Source organism: Taudactylus pleione, unplaced genomic scaffold (assembly GCF_031769625.1).
Source record: "Taudactylus pleione unplaced genomic scaffold, aTauple2 ptg000208l, whole genome shotgun sequence".
Taxonomy (NCBI): Eukaryota; Metazoa; Chordata; class Amphibia; order Anura; family Myobatrachidae; genus Taudactylus; species Taudactylus pleione.
This window is the reverse complement of record NW_028284610.1, coordinates 1,221,676-1,236,198: the sequence shown is the minus strand read 5'-3', so window position 1 is coordinate 1,236,198 and position 14,523 is coordinate 1,221,676. Positions and strand designations below refer to the sequence as shown.

The 14,523-nt window shown below is 43.8% G+C and overlaps 1 protein-coding gene across 1 annotated transcript in view; it reads left to right on the top strand.

Moving 5' to 3' along the window:
• AMPH (amphiphysin) overlaps positions 1-14,523 on the top strand; it is a 289,944-nt gene that overhangs the window by 199,395 nt on the left and 76,026 nt on the right. The window contains exons 6-7 of the mRNA XM_088478141.1: positions 11,281-11,388; positions 14,027-14,112. Coding sequence (XP_088334267.1) covers positions 11,281-11,388; positions 14,027-14,112 — 194 coding nt within the window. The remainder of the gene's footprint in view (positions 1-11,280; positions 11,389-14,026; positions 14,113-14,523) is intronic.

Below are 14,523 nucleotides of genomic sequence, written 5' to 3'. Positions count from 1 at the left end.
AGTGTGTACTCCGAAAGAGTGTTTAGTGCAGCCGGGAACCTTGTCAGCGAAAGGCGTAGGAGGTTGCTTCCACAAAATGTGGAGAAGATGATGTTCATAAAAATGAATTATCAGCTCTTCCAGGGAGACCAGCCTCCAGAACGTACAGAGGGATCTGTTGTTGTGGATTCCAGTTGGGACGAATTAATACTCTGTGAGGATGAGGATGTACACAACACTGAAGAGGGTGAGGATTCGGTGGATGAGGAGGATGAGGACGACATCTTGCCTCCGTAGAGCCAGTTTGTGCAGGGACAGATTAATTGCCAGCTTGTTTTGTGGGGGCCCCAACGAACCAATCATTTCAACCACAGTCGTGTGGCAGACCCTGGCGCTGAATTGATTGGTTTGTTAAAGTGTGCATGTCCTGTTTATACAACATAAAGGTGGGTGGGAGGGCCCAAGGACAATTCCATCTTGCACCTCTTTTTTTTCTTTGCATTGTGTGCTGTTTGGGGCCTAGTTTTTCAAACTGCCATCCTGTCTGCCACTGCAGTGTCACTCCTAGATGGACCACGTGTTTGTGCCGCCCACTCGTGTCGCTTAGCATAGTCATCCAGCTACCTCGGTGCAACCTTTTGGACATAAAAACACTATTGTGAGGTGTGAGGTGTTCAGAATAGACTGGAAATGAGTGGAAATTAAGGTTATTGAGGTTAATAATAGCATAGGAGCAGAAAAACCAACACATTCTGTGATTTTAGCTGTTTTTATGCTTTTTTTCAAAAAAAATATAGATCCAAAACACAAAACCCAGAACCCAAAACACGGAAGGGTGGTTTTGGCAAAACCAATCCAGATCCAAAACACGAAGAAAGATCCAGATCCATAACCAAAACACAAAACACGAAAAGTGGCCGGTGCACACCCCTACTTCTAATCCTGCAGTACAGAAACACCACCACTTCTAACAGTATGCGTTCGGCATCCTGGGGGTTGGATGCCGACGCTTACCTTTCCGGTGCCAGAATACATATGCCGGTCAGAATCCTGGCACCGGCAACCCGACTGCAGTGATGCCAAAGGTAAATAGCTGGGTGGGGGGTTAGGTGTTAGGGTTAGGCAAAAGGGGGAGGGTTAGGGTTAGGCACTAAGGGGGAGGTTAGGTTCAGTCACCAGGGAGGGAGGGTTAGGGTGTGGGTAGGGAGAGGGGACGGTTAGCATACCGCCCACCAAGTGTCGGTATGTTAACCCTGTCGGGATCCAGGCATCAGGATTCTGGCCGCCTGGATCCCGTCGGTCGGTATTACTGTACATACCGATTCCCTTCTAACACTTCACTGCAGCAATACCACCATTAATAAACCGTATTCTAGCAATACCAATGACCCAAGCCCACACTGTTGCAATACAACCATCCAAGATATATATATAGGCAGCCTTTATTTGGGAACACTTCAGGCTACCTCCCAGTCACTGCTGAGAAATGCCTATGCAGTTGCTGTTTCTATAATACCAGCGATCCCATATGAAAATTGCAATCACCATTGTATAGTTAGGTTTGCACATGTACAGTAAGGGTGTTCAGGACTTTTTACGCATGCGCAGTAGCAAAAAATCACCCAGTTGCATAAACATCGACATAGAGTCCATGGCTGAATCAAGCCCATTGCCATTAGCCCACACCCATAGGCTTCTTTATAGTGAGATTATAAACACTCAGTTTTACTAAGGGACCATTAGTTGCACCGAAAAATACTGAAAAGGTTAATTGTGGTGACCCCCTCACTGTTTGTTCCACTATTTCGCACCTTTGGGACTACCCGTGACTTGTTATCTACACCAGAACATTACGTATCTTCCAGAAAGCTGCCTTTGCTACTTCAAAAGCCGCAGCTTTCACACTTGCCAGTTCCCACTCGGATACTAGTGCAGTCTCTGACCATACAATTGTGTGGCTATCCGCCAAGTACAGTGCAGACTGCCTACACCTGGTAATTGTAACAGCTGTCATTTATCCATGCACCTTGCAGGATTTATTTGCTAACAGGCACAGTAATTTTGGATTTTTGTTCATGGAGTCCCTTATATACAATGGAGCTAGTGTTTATGCTAATGTACCAACACATTTTTATTGTTTTTTAGTAATATTGTTTTTTTATCTTAAAGTTAAATTAAAACTGTATTTTATTAAGTCCATTCTCGTTGTTGAGAATTTTATTAATATATTTTGAGGTGGTCTCATAGCATTTGCATTTGTCTATATTGCACCAAAACAAAGTCTGTGTCATTGGAACCATCACCACATCCCAAAATAATCACATCACTCCTGAGATATCAGTAATCCATGTGGGCTTCATTAAAATATTCTATGCAATTCAGAATATGAGTTTAACATCTTCTTAGAGTCACAGGATTAATATAACTTCTTTTTTTTTTTTAAATTCATAAAAAAAAAACATAGAAAAACACAAATACAATGAATAGTGTACATGAGCCATTTTTTTCAAATAAAATAAATAGCAATAAGCATGTGGGGGGAAAGGGGTAAGTAGAGGGGGTGGGAGGGTATTGGGGAGGATGGGAACAGGACTATCAAGAGAAACAAAACATTATAGAAAAATCCAAATGCTGGGCAAGAAGTGTTATAAGGTAGAAAGAAAGAAAAACGTGCCAATTGGAAAACAGGAGAGAAGAATATTCAGTCAGTTAGGGAGGTTTGCATAGGGAAGTCGGATTAGGGGGATCAGACTCAACCACCGCGCATGAATCACATATGGGTAGTGAGCACAGGGGGCAGAGGTAATGAGGTGTTGTCGTATGAGAGCCATGGAGCCCAAATTTGAGAAAACATATGGCCTCTATCATGAAGATAGTAGGTAATATTTTCCATTTCCGCTATATGTCGGATTTGTGATTTTAGGGTAGAGAGAGTCGGTGGAAGAGGGTTTTTCCAATTACGGGCAATCAAACTTCTAGCTGCGACTAAAATGTGAGACAACAACTTAACAGAGTGTTTACTCAGATCAGGAGGGGGGTAACTTAAAAGGAAGGTCCATGGGTCTTTTGGGATCGGGTCTCCAAAGACCTTGTTCAGAAGAGCATGAACCGAGGTCCAAAAAGGCTCAAGGGTCCGGCAGGTCCACCAGATATGAGTTTAGGTACCTCGGAGGCCACAATTTCTCCAGCAGAGGGGTGAAGCAGAAGGGAACATATGGGAAAGCCGAACTGGGGTATAATACCAACGGTAATACAATTTGTAAGAAGTTTCTTTAAGGCGGGTAGAGATAGAGGTTTTAGCAATTGCCAGTCTCATGATGTCCCAAGCCTCTTCATCAGGTGGAGGGCCAAGATCTATCTCCCACGAGGATTCATGGGGATTATTAGTAGGCAGAACAGCATCAATGAGGATGCCGTATATTTGAGAGATCGTGCCTTTGGACATAGGGCAATATTTACAGAGTCTTTCAAAAGGAGTGACGTCGCGGAGAAGTGGGGTCTGTGGTAGGGAGCCTAAAAAATGTCGTATTTGGAAGTACTCAAAGGGATTTAGAGATTGGTTTGGATATTGCAGCTGTAGATCTGATAGGGAGAGCCAGAGCCCTTGTGAACAAAAATCAACAGGAAATTTGAGGGATGCTGTTTTCCACGATTTCATACGGGCCGCATGTAAACCTGGGGGGAAGTTGGGGTTATCCCATATGGGAGTAAGAGGAGATAAAGGAGTGGTAATATTAAATTTAAGTGAGTATAAGACCCATATGTGTAGGAGGAATTTGAGTGTTGGAGGAAGATTAGAGGGAGGAGGACGATGTTTCTTCTGTAGGCCCCATAGGGAAGATAGGTCTGGGGAATTGATATATCTAGATTCAATATCAAGCCAGGAGGACGTTCCATGGGGGGAGTAGGAGGACACTATTTGGGAAAAGTGTGAGGCTAAATAGTAGAGCTTAAAATCCGGGAGACCTCTACCCCCCTTTGGAAATAGGTTTTTTAAGGATGGATGAAGACAGCTGAAGCAGTTTACCATTCCAAATAAAATGGTTGACTGATTTCTGAAGGTTTTGAAGGAGGGTAAGGGGAACCGCCACTGGGAGGGTTTGAAAAAGATAGAGCCATTTGGGGAGAATATTAATTTTCACTGCGATGATCCTACCCAGCCACGAGAGTATAAGCCTCTTCCAGGAAGTCAGATCCACTTGTAATTTCGTAAAAAGTTGGGGAAAATTTTCCTGATATAAAAGATCATAACAGGATGTCAGAAAGACCCCAAGGTATTTAATTTTTTTATGTTGCCACTTAAAACTGTAGGAGGATTTAAGGGCCTCAACATCCTGGTGGGGGATATGGAGGGGCATGGCCTCAGATTTTGAAAAATGTATTTTATATCCAGAGAGGACACCATAATGGTCTAGTAATTTGTAAAGGTTGGGTAAAGATATCCGGGGCTGAGTGAGGGTAAGTAGAATGTCGTCGGCAAAGAGGGCGATTTTGGAAGATGAATTCCCAACCTGCACTCCATGAATGTTAGGGTTTAGTCAGACGAGGGAGGCCAGGGGCTCTATCACCAGGGCGAAGATCAGAGGGGACAGAGGGCATCCCTGCCTAGTGCCATTTGAGATAAGGAAACGGTTGGAGGGGATTCCATTGATGGAAACCGTAGCAGAGGGAGTGGAATAGAAGGCCATGACACCAGTCAGGAAGTCCCCCGATATCCCAAACGATCGTAGGGTTTGGGACATAAAGGTCCAGGAGATCCTGTCGAATGCTTTTTCAGCATCGAGAGAGAGGACAACAGCCGGGGGCCCCCTAGAATTTATGGTATGAATTAAATCTATGGTCCTACGGGTTTTATCCTGAGCTTGACGCCCGGAACAAAGCCGACCTGATCATAATGGATCAAGGAGGGAAGGACTTGATTAAGCCTGCTGGCTAAAATTTTTGCATATATTTTAACATCTAGGTTGAGGAAGGAGATAGGCCTATAACTAGCACAGTTGTGTGGGTCCTTACCCTCCGTAGGTATCACGACAATTCTGGCTTCTAACATATCCATAGGGAAGGAGCCCCCCTGTAAAACAGCATTAAAAAGGGAGTGCAGGTGGGGAACCAGATGCTCCATGAATTTTTTATAGTATGCAGCTGTAAAGCCGTCAGGTCCAGGGGACTTGCCAGACTTCTGTTGTTTAATGGAAATTATGATTTCCTCTTCTGAGAACTCCTCACTCAATACCCGAAGTGCTTCATGAGATAGCTGAGGAAGATTGGCAGTGGAAAGAAATTCTTGAATTGCCATCTCAGTAGGTGGGATAGAAGTAGGGGGTGAGGAAGAGTGTCGGTTGTACAAATTACTGTAGAAGTTCTGAAATTCAGAACGAATAGCTGCCGGGTTGTGGAGAAGGTGATTATTGGAATTTTTAATCATAAGGATATTTTTATGGGTTCGTGCCGTACGGAGCCTAGATGCTAAAATCTTATCAGCCTTATCTCCTTTTTCATAAAAGGTTTGGCGCAACCATTTTAGACGTTTAGCTGTGTGTTGGGAAAAAAGGAGAGCGAGGGAGTGTCGAACAGCAAGAAGCTCTTGATGGAGGGAAGGGCTAGGGAACTGTTTATGTTGTGACTCTAGATGTTGAAGGCGGATGGAGAGGGAGTTGGTACGGGTTTGGAAATCTTTCTTAGCTTTGGAAGCTATACTAATCAGATGTCCCCGTAGAACAGCTTTATGGGCTAACCAGAGAGTGGAGGGAGAAGTGTCTGCAAGAGCATTTAATTGAAAATAATCCGTAAGTAGGGTATTGACATGGGTGATCGTATCGCGGGAATGAAGTATAGTGTCATTTAAGCGCCATTTCATTGGACGAGGGCGTTCAGTAATACAAGAGAGGTCAGCTGAAACAGGAGCGTGATCAGACCATATTAAAGGATGGACACGAACCTCCTCAAGTTGTAGGGCTAGGTCGTGGCTGAGCAGGATCATGTCTATACGTGAATAGGAGTTGTGGACAGTGGAGAAAAAAGTATAGTCTCGAGTAAGGGGCTCTCGAACCCGCCAGGAATCATAGAGAAGCTGGGACTTCATGAGATCAAGCAGCGCTTTGGAGTTACGGAGGTCTGCCCCGCTGGAGTTGGTGGTCCCCGAGGTAGATCTATCTAGTGCAGGGTTCAGTACTGCATTAAAGTCGCCAGATACGATAAGGGAGCCCTGCCGTTTACGAGAGAGGAGGGTGTCTAGTCTGGTGAAAAAAGCTGGCTGGGCTTGGTTAGGGGCATATATATTAACAATGGTGCAGAGAGTATTGTTAAGAGTTCCCACAAGAATAAGGAAGCGACCCTCTCTATCTTCGTAAGAGTCGATCATATCAAAAGTGAGGTGGCGGGCAAGAAGGATCGCAACCCCTCGTTTTTTCTGCCTAGAGTCGCAGGCATGATATGTGGTGGGATAGGATTTAGAGCGAAGTTCTGGATGGAGATTTCTCAAGAAATGGGTTTCTTGGAGGAATACTAAATCTCCTTTATATAAATTAAGAGTGGTAAAAAGTTTACTACGCTTTTGGGGGCTATTGAGTCCCTTCACGTTGAAGGAGAGTACCTTAAGACCCATGCGCGATGGTCGAGAGAAAAGCTAGAAAAAAAAACAATTGAAGATGGAGACTTAAGCAAAGGTCATCAGGCATATAGGAAGGAGGGGATTGTCCTGTTTGAGAAAGAAGGAAAACCGGTGAGGGAGAAGGAAGGTAGGTCTGCCAAATGGTACAGAAGTCCAAGGCCATGGGCGCTGACAGAGGGGAGGTGAACTATGCACCAATAAAGCACATAGGTCAGCAGATGGGTACGAGACCCTGTGGGGGCGCAGCAGAAGTGGACCGCGTATCCATGGCGATGTCATAGAGAGGAAAATATGAATAAATATAGGGCCCTCCCACAAGCCCTAAATATAGTAAATATACAGAGAGAAAAAAAATGCAACATCGTACAAGTGGAGTATAGGGAAAGAGAATAAAAGAAACAAAAAAGGGGGAAGGAGATCAGAAAACAATATAAAAAGGGGAACATATTAATGGGAAATACAATAAAAGCAGAAACACAAAAAGTAATAGACAAGAAATAGCAATGAATTTAGGGATAAATCATCCCAGACACAACTGAAATACAAGTAATAAACAGAATTTGTATATTCATGAACATATACATATAAACAATCCAACAGAGTCTCAAAAAGACTGTAATGAGCGAACGGCTAAGATATATACGTATATAAATATATCTTATACTCATTGTAATGGGGTCCTATCAAAACATAATTACAATTCTGGACACAAATAGTGAGACTATAATATAAAATATTCATAATGGGGGACGTCCTCACAAATGGAGGTGCCCCATCATGAAACCTAAAAAAAATACAATAATAAACCTTTTAGAGGGTCTCAGGTTTCAGGGATTAGAGTGGAAGACGCAGGAACAGTAGACCATTCAGATGGAGGGGGGCGTCGAGTCGGCTGTCGAGACCTTTGAGAGAGGGGGGCGGAGGATGTAGGGACAAGTTCTTCGGATATACCCAGTGTTGAGAGAAGAGGTTGAGCTTCAAGGAGAGACCGAGCCGTATGTAGTTGATTCTGGTGCCATATTAGAATGCGAAAGGGGTAACCCCAACGGTATCTTATGTTATGGTGGCGAAGTAGGGTGGTAAGAGGCTTAAAGTCCCTACGTTTAGCAAGAGTCAAAGGGGAGATATCTTGAAAGACCTGGAGAGTAGCATCCCTAAAGGTGACCGAAGGGAGTTTGCGGACTTCTCTCATTATAGACTCCTTGGCTGTAAAGTAGTGCATACGTAGGATAACATCTCGAGGTTGGGAAGAAGATTGAGAGCGCGGTTTTAGCGCACGATGGGCTCGGTCTAGGAGCAGGTGATCTTCTGGAGTAGAGGGAGAGAGTTGCATGAACAGGCCTTTCAGATAGAGCTCAAGGTGGGGGAGCTCGACGTCTTCAGGAATACCTCTAATGCGGATATTGTTACGTCGGGCCCTGTTATCTTGGTCTTCTTGGCTTTCTTGAAGCTGAGCAACATCGTGGCATAACTGTGTGAGGTCGGTGTCATAAGATTGCTGGGATGTAACCACCTCCTCAACTCTACGTTCTAACTGGTCTGTTCTGGAACCAATGGCAGAAATTTCTGCTTGCATGGTATGAAGAGCCTGAACAGATTTTTTCACATCTTTGAGTTCTTTGAACAGTATAAGAAAGTCCCTGCGGGTTATGGGAGAGAGGTCATCTTCTTACAATTCAGAGTTAGAGTGGTCAGGAGCCGATTCTGGCGCTATATCTTTAGCTGCAGACAAGGTTTTTATTTTTCGTGAGGTTTGGTGTAAGTTCTCCTGTGAGGGGTTTCTTTGTTCTGGGCATTATGAGCATTGGTATATAGAAGGGCGTAACAAAAACAAAAACAAAAAAACTCCACGTGTACTGATTAGGTGTGGGAGGGGGTGAGGTTCAGTTAGTACATGTTGTAGCTGTCAAGGCGGGAGTGTAAAATATATATTACTGTATATCAATCTCTTAGTTGAAGTCAAAAACAGGTTGAAAGATCCTGTATTATGGCCAATTAGGAGAGCACTAGAGATGCAGTAAACAGAGTCCAGCAGATTATAGACTTAGGATATACCAGCGCAGGTGCTGTACTATGAGTCAAAAGCAGTCCCGAAGACAGAGGCTCAGGTGAGGTAGGAAGAAGGGTGCAGGGCAGGGGCACAAAGCAACAGGGTTGCAGATTGGTGTGATGAGTGCCACTTAGAGAGAGCGCAGCCCGTCAGCAGAGGATCAGATCCAGCAGGAGGGAGGCAGCCAGCACAAACATCAAGAAGGCCAGTGTGTTCTGGAGCGCAGGCCGGCCCTACTCAGGGCTGATAGACAAGCACTCCCGGATGGCCCCTAGGTCCCCCGCTAGTGCCGGGAAGGGAAGCAGCTGCAATGAGGGTCACAGGACCGGGGAGACCGCGGGAAGATGGCGGCCTCCCGCAATTCGCGGGCCCGTTTGCGGGTATTTGTGGGGGCCCCCTAGAGGTATAAGTGGCCTCACCTCAAGTTCTCGCTCCCAGAGGGGTCCGGAGGGTGCAGAGGGGCCGCGGCTCCGTCCAGCGGCAACCGCGACTACCGCGACTGCTCCGGTCCGTGGATCTTCAAAATCGGGGCCTACGGTAGTGGTGTAGGCCTCGGTCACTCTGGGGCCGCCAGAAGACCTCCCAGGTCCAGACAGGGGACCAAGAGGCCTGCAGGCTGTCAAGCTGGGCAGCTAGGACCGATAAAGGCCGCGGGATCCAGCAGAAATCGGGTGCCTGTAAAGGTAATGTAGGGAGCTCCAAAGGAACACGTCCGCTCCACTCGGCCAGCAAGCCACCAATATAACTTCTTTTTATTGACTGTTTTTTTCTTATTTTCAGTCAGACATTATTTGTAAATTATTACATGTGACTGGATCCTCATGATATTTTCATCTCAGCTCACTATAAAAATGTTGTATAGAAGAAAAGTGGATAAAAGCAATAAGGCATCCAATAATTTATCGTAATTAACCCTTGGATACAAACCATTAAGCCAACTTAACACTAAAAATAACGACAATGACACCAATGCTTTGGATTAAAGATCAACGTTATTTATTAATTGTAATTAACAAATTTCTATTTCAATAAAGGGTGGCAAAGAAGGATGCTATCAAGTACCAGCTCTAGCCAATTGACTCTCTTAAACAATTGGGGGACGACTAAAACGCCCCCCCCTTATAACGGCATAACCTGAAGGACTCACCACTCTTTACTATAGCACAGCATGGACGCTCAGTATGAAAACGCCCTCTGTCCTTCCAAAGGGGTAGGACACACCCGCCATCTTTCAAAAGGGCAAGTGGCCCACAACGACCATTTTTGCCACATGTGGCTGCTGGCTAGTAGCGCCTTCCCACCTTCTGGCTATGCTTAACTTTTACTAAAAGGTTAGTAAGATAGACAAACAGATAAAATTAAGGATTTTGGCGGGTGGGTGGGACTTCCAAAGTGAAAAGAGGCTGGACCAAAGTCATATCTCTCCTTAAATAGCCCCCTCAAAGGTATACACCCCCAAGCATACCCATAGGCTAACTCTTTTGACCAATCAATACAAACGAACAAAAGAATCTACCTAGCAACAGGTTCCTAACCTCTAACCACATTCCTCATTCTGTAAGCTGCAGAATATTTAAGCAGTGGGTATCTTGTTAGTTGCTTTTTATTTTACCCTTGTACGTCTTATTTTCATGTATTGCTAATTGCACATTGTAACCTATGTAGGGAGCCCAAGATGGCTGCCTCACCTGGTGCTTTTTAGATAGTTCTTAATGAGTTATACACCCTGACCAGTCAGTACCCGCATCCCCTATTACATGTACAGTGCATTAATGTGGCATATCTAGGTAGGATCATCATCATAATTGTTATCCGAGGTGTCACCGGCTGTAGTGACACCAAGTGCGGTACTCACCTACCCCTCATGATATCACGCCCCCTCCTTGTTAGCACAATGGGAGCACAGTGTGGATAACACATGTATGTGCACACATCATCACCACTGCAGCTCTGTTCAGTGACACCATCCGAGGAGATGACACTAAAATAGCAGATCAACTCTGCTGTTTTGGTGTTACCCCCTCGGATGGTGTCACCAGATGCGTGCCATACTCTCTGGTCTCCCCTAGTGACACCAGTGTTAGTATACATATGTTACATTATACAGTACTGCATTTCCATGACTTTGGTGCATTCACTACAGTGCATTGCTGCTATCAATCGGGTACATTATCATGCATCACTATCAGTATTTACTATATACATGTTTAGAAACGGGCCCAGACCATGCACTCTCTAATGGTTAGCCTAGCCTCTATGGTGACTGGCCACCCCCTTTGCATGGGTCTCTACCACTGCATTCCCCCAGTGGGCCCTTAATGCCCCAGTCCACGACTGCTCCCATTACATTCCCACAAGACAAAACAGCTCAGAGAGATGGCATTATCGTCACCCAGTTGTATGCTAACAACTTACTATATGTGTCTATGCAAAGAAATCTGCCAGCTCAGAAACAGCCCCATATGTGCAACAGGAGGGCTGCAGAGAAAGTATCTAAAGCTGTGTTAATCAATATAAAGTATAAAGTCCAAGTTTATATTTACTTCTGTGTGATTAATAATGCATTTCTCCTTCATGAAATTAACTGTAAATCTGTCCAGAAAAGTTGATTCAATAATTTTTTCATTGTTACTTTTTTAAGAACCGAATTGCTAAGCGGAGCCGGAAGCTTGTTGATTATGACAGTGCAAGACACCATTTGGAAGCATTACAGAACGCCAAGAGAAGAGATGAAGGAAGGATTACAAAGGTAACTAACAATAAATATTGAAATAGAGATATCATAGATATATATTTCTCATATTTCTTGTCACGATGAAGGAACACCTACTGTTAATAAATAAATCTTTGTTTTAGGCATCTTTATTCATGAAGGATTTAGAAGTAAATAGTTCATTGGGAGAAAATGGAAACCTTTAGAGAATCTTGTTTTGTTTTTTATCCCATAGGAATTGTACAGTATGCTCACTTTGCAGTTAAAGTGGATGGCTGTTTTTCATAGCCATCAGCTTGCATGAGCAGTGGACTGTAACAGTAGCGTAAGTTCATCCCAGACGCCCGGAGGCAAGGTCTTATTTGGTGCCCCTCCATCACAGCTGCTGACACTGTATGGTGGAGTGTGACAGAGAGATGTGGGTGAGGGGGGATCCAGATGTTTTACACTGACAAAGAAGCTGCTGAGGAGCAGCAACACCAATGAGAAGGGTCAGGCTATGGATACATGGAGGTGATAGCTGATGGTCTGACATGGACCTCTCCACTAGTTTACAGTGGCTTCTCAGATGCCAGGAAGAGGTGCCATGTATTGGGCGGCCGTAACGGTACACTAAGTGGGGTGAATATATTGTGGGCAATGGAGGAGGTGCCCCTTCAGTGCTGGAGCCCGGCGGCAGGCGCCTCCATTGTCTCCCATAGTTCTGCCCCTTGCCTGTAAGCCTGGACTGCATACATATACTGCATTAATGGTTGCTGCGCATGCTTATGCACCCATACAGTTTTGTGTGGTTCTGTCATCTCCACCTGGGTAGTCGGAACAGGATGGGACGAGGGTGTAGGCCAAGTACAGTAGAGGGTGTTTACATAATTACAAACACATTGACGAAATAGATGAAGGGAATAGAAGGGAAGAAGATGCCTAGTATTTGGGGATGTGTACGGGTTACTAGAGCTTGGAATCCTGGCATTCAGAATCCTGACGCCGACATCACAACAGGGTTAAGATACCGACACCTGCCGGTAAGTATACTAACCCTACCCCTAAACCTAACCCTCCCTGCCCGCAGCCTAAACCTACCCCCCCAGAGTAAACCTAACCTCCCCCCCTAGTGCCTAACCCTAACCCCCCCTAGTGCCTAACCCTAACCCCCCTCCAACCCCAATACTTACTGTTGGGGTGCCGGCCGTCGGGATGCTAGAACCAGGATTGTGACTGTTGTCGGGTTTCCGGCATCAGCATTCTGAGCAACGGCATCCCAACAACCGTGATTGAAACTACATCCCATTATTTGCAGGTAACCAGGGGCAGGTGCAAATACTGGATGATCATGACGACAGTCTCCAGCACAAGCAATCCAATTCTGGCTGGTACTCTCTTGATCACTTGGCCATAGATTATGCTTTTGTACGCATGTTTCGCAATTTTTTTTCTTTTACTTATCGAGACATGGAGTTTGGTACACTAGAAAGGTTCTTGTCGTTTAATTGAACACTAATAGCAAATGCTTTTGTTGCACATAAAATTAGTGGTTTACAACAGGGGTTCTTAACCATGATCCTAAAGTATTGTACACTTACAGGTCATGTTTTGTGGATTTCTGTCTGTGGAAACAGGATAAATACTGATCTAACAAAATAACTCACCTGTACATGATTAAAGAAATACAAAAAACATGACATGTTGGTACTGAGGATTTGAGTTGAGAACCCCCTGGTTTACATCATGGATGCAAATGGGACAGAAATGTATGTAATGTGTACCTAGTTCAAACCAGGTGCACATGGTACTGCTGCCATCCAGAACTCATCTCAATCTGCATATGGATGGAAATATATTTTTTTTACGTATTTATTGTTGTTTGTAATTTACAGCTATTTTGTGACCATCTCTTTATAAGCCCCTTATATTTCTACTTTATTATGTTAAATATTTCTAAGGTGCTTTGTGAAACAGTGAAGCCTGACAATTATTTCTGGGCACATGTTGATTTATGATACAAATTACAGTGTCAGAGATTAGCCAGAGGCAAAACCAAAGTCAGATGACAATTGGTTCCAGTTAATCATATTTCTCTCCATAAATATATACATCTAAACCTACAAAACAAAGAAAGATAGTCAAAACCAATCCCCTTGTGCATTTAACCACAGCACTTCAGATGACTGATGAACAATAATAAAAAAATACAACAATCGGTTTAATTTTATTTGCCCTAGAAAGAAAACATTGATTAATAGTGGGAATTTCATGAAAGGTAAAACTATGACCATTAGGAGCATTCTATATAGTATTCTATATCTGATACATCTTATTGTCCTTTATTTATAACTTACAATGTACTTTCCATACCACAGGCACACAAACAAACACTATAACCAATTTCATAGGAAGTCAATTTATTTGCACGTTTTTGGAATACCTGGAAAAAACTTATGCAAACGCGGGAAGTACATACAAACTGCATGCAGATAATGTCATGGGCAACAAAATATTCTAGTGTTAACTATGCTACTGTGCCAACCATAAACATACTGTGACATTATCTGGTCACCCCCTAGTGATAGTGTGGTATTATTGCAAGGAAAAATAGAGTAACTTTATAGGAGAATTGTAAATATACAACATTTGGATGACTGTTTATATTTAATGTTTGTGTGCATATTTTTTTCAGGCAGAAGAAGAGTTTCAGAAGGCACAGAAAGTGTTTGAAGATTTCAATACAGATTTACAAGAGGAATTGCCATCTTTATGGTCCAGGTACTGTGTGACATATCTACACCATACTTACCTACTTTTGAAAAAGCATTTCAGGGAGATTGTGAAAGCAGCACCTATGAGCGCGGCGCTAACGTGGGCAAACAACTGGAGGGGGGGGTGGGCAGCTCATCTGAGAGATGTGTAAATGAACCCCAAAGCAGTTAGTAAGATCTACTTGTTGATAAAAACACATTTATACTTTTCAGAAAATGTATGTAGCCATAGGAATCATTGCGCCTTATAACTAGGGGTGTGCACCGGCCACTTTTCGTGTTTTGGTTTTGGATCTGGATCTTTCTTTGTGTTTTGGATCTGGATTGGTTTTGCCAAAACCACCCTTCCGTGTTTTGGGTTCTGGGTTTTGTGTTTTGGATCTGTATTTTTTTGAAAAAAAGCATAAAAACAGCTAAA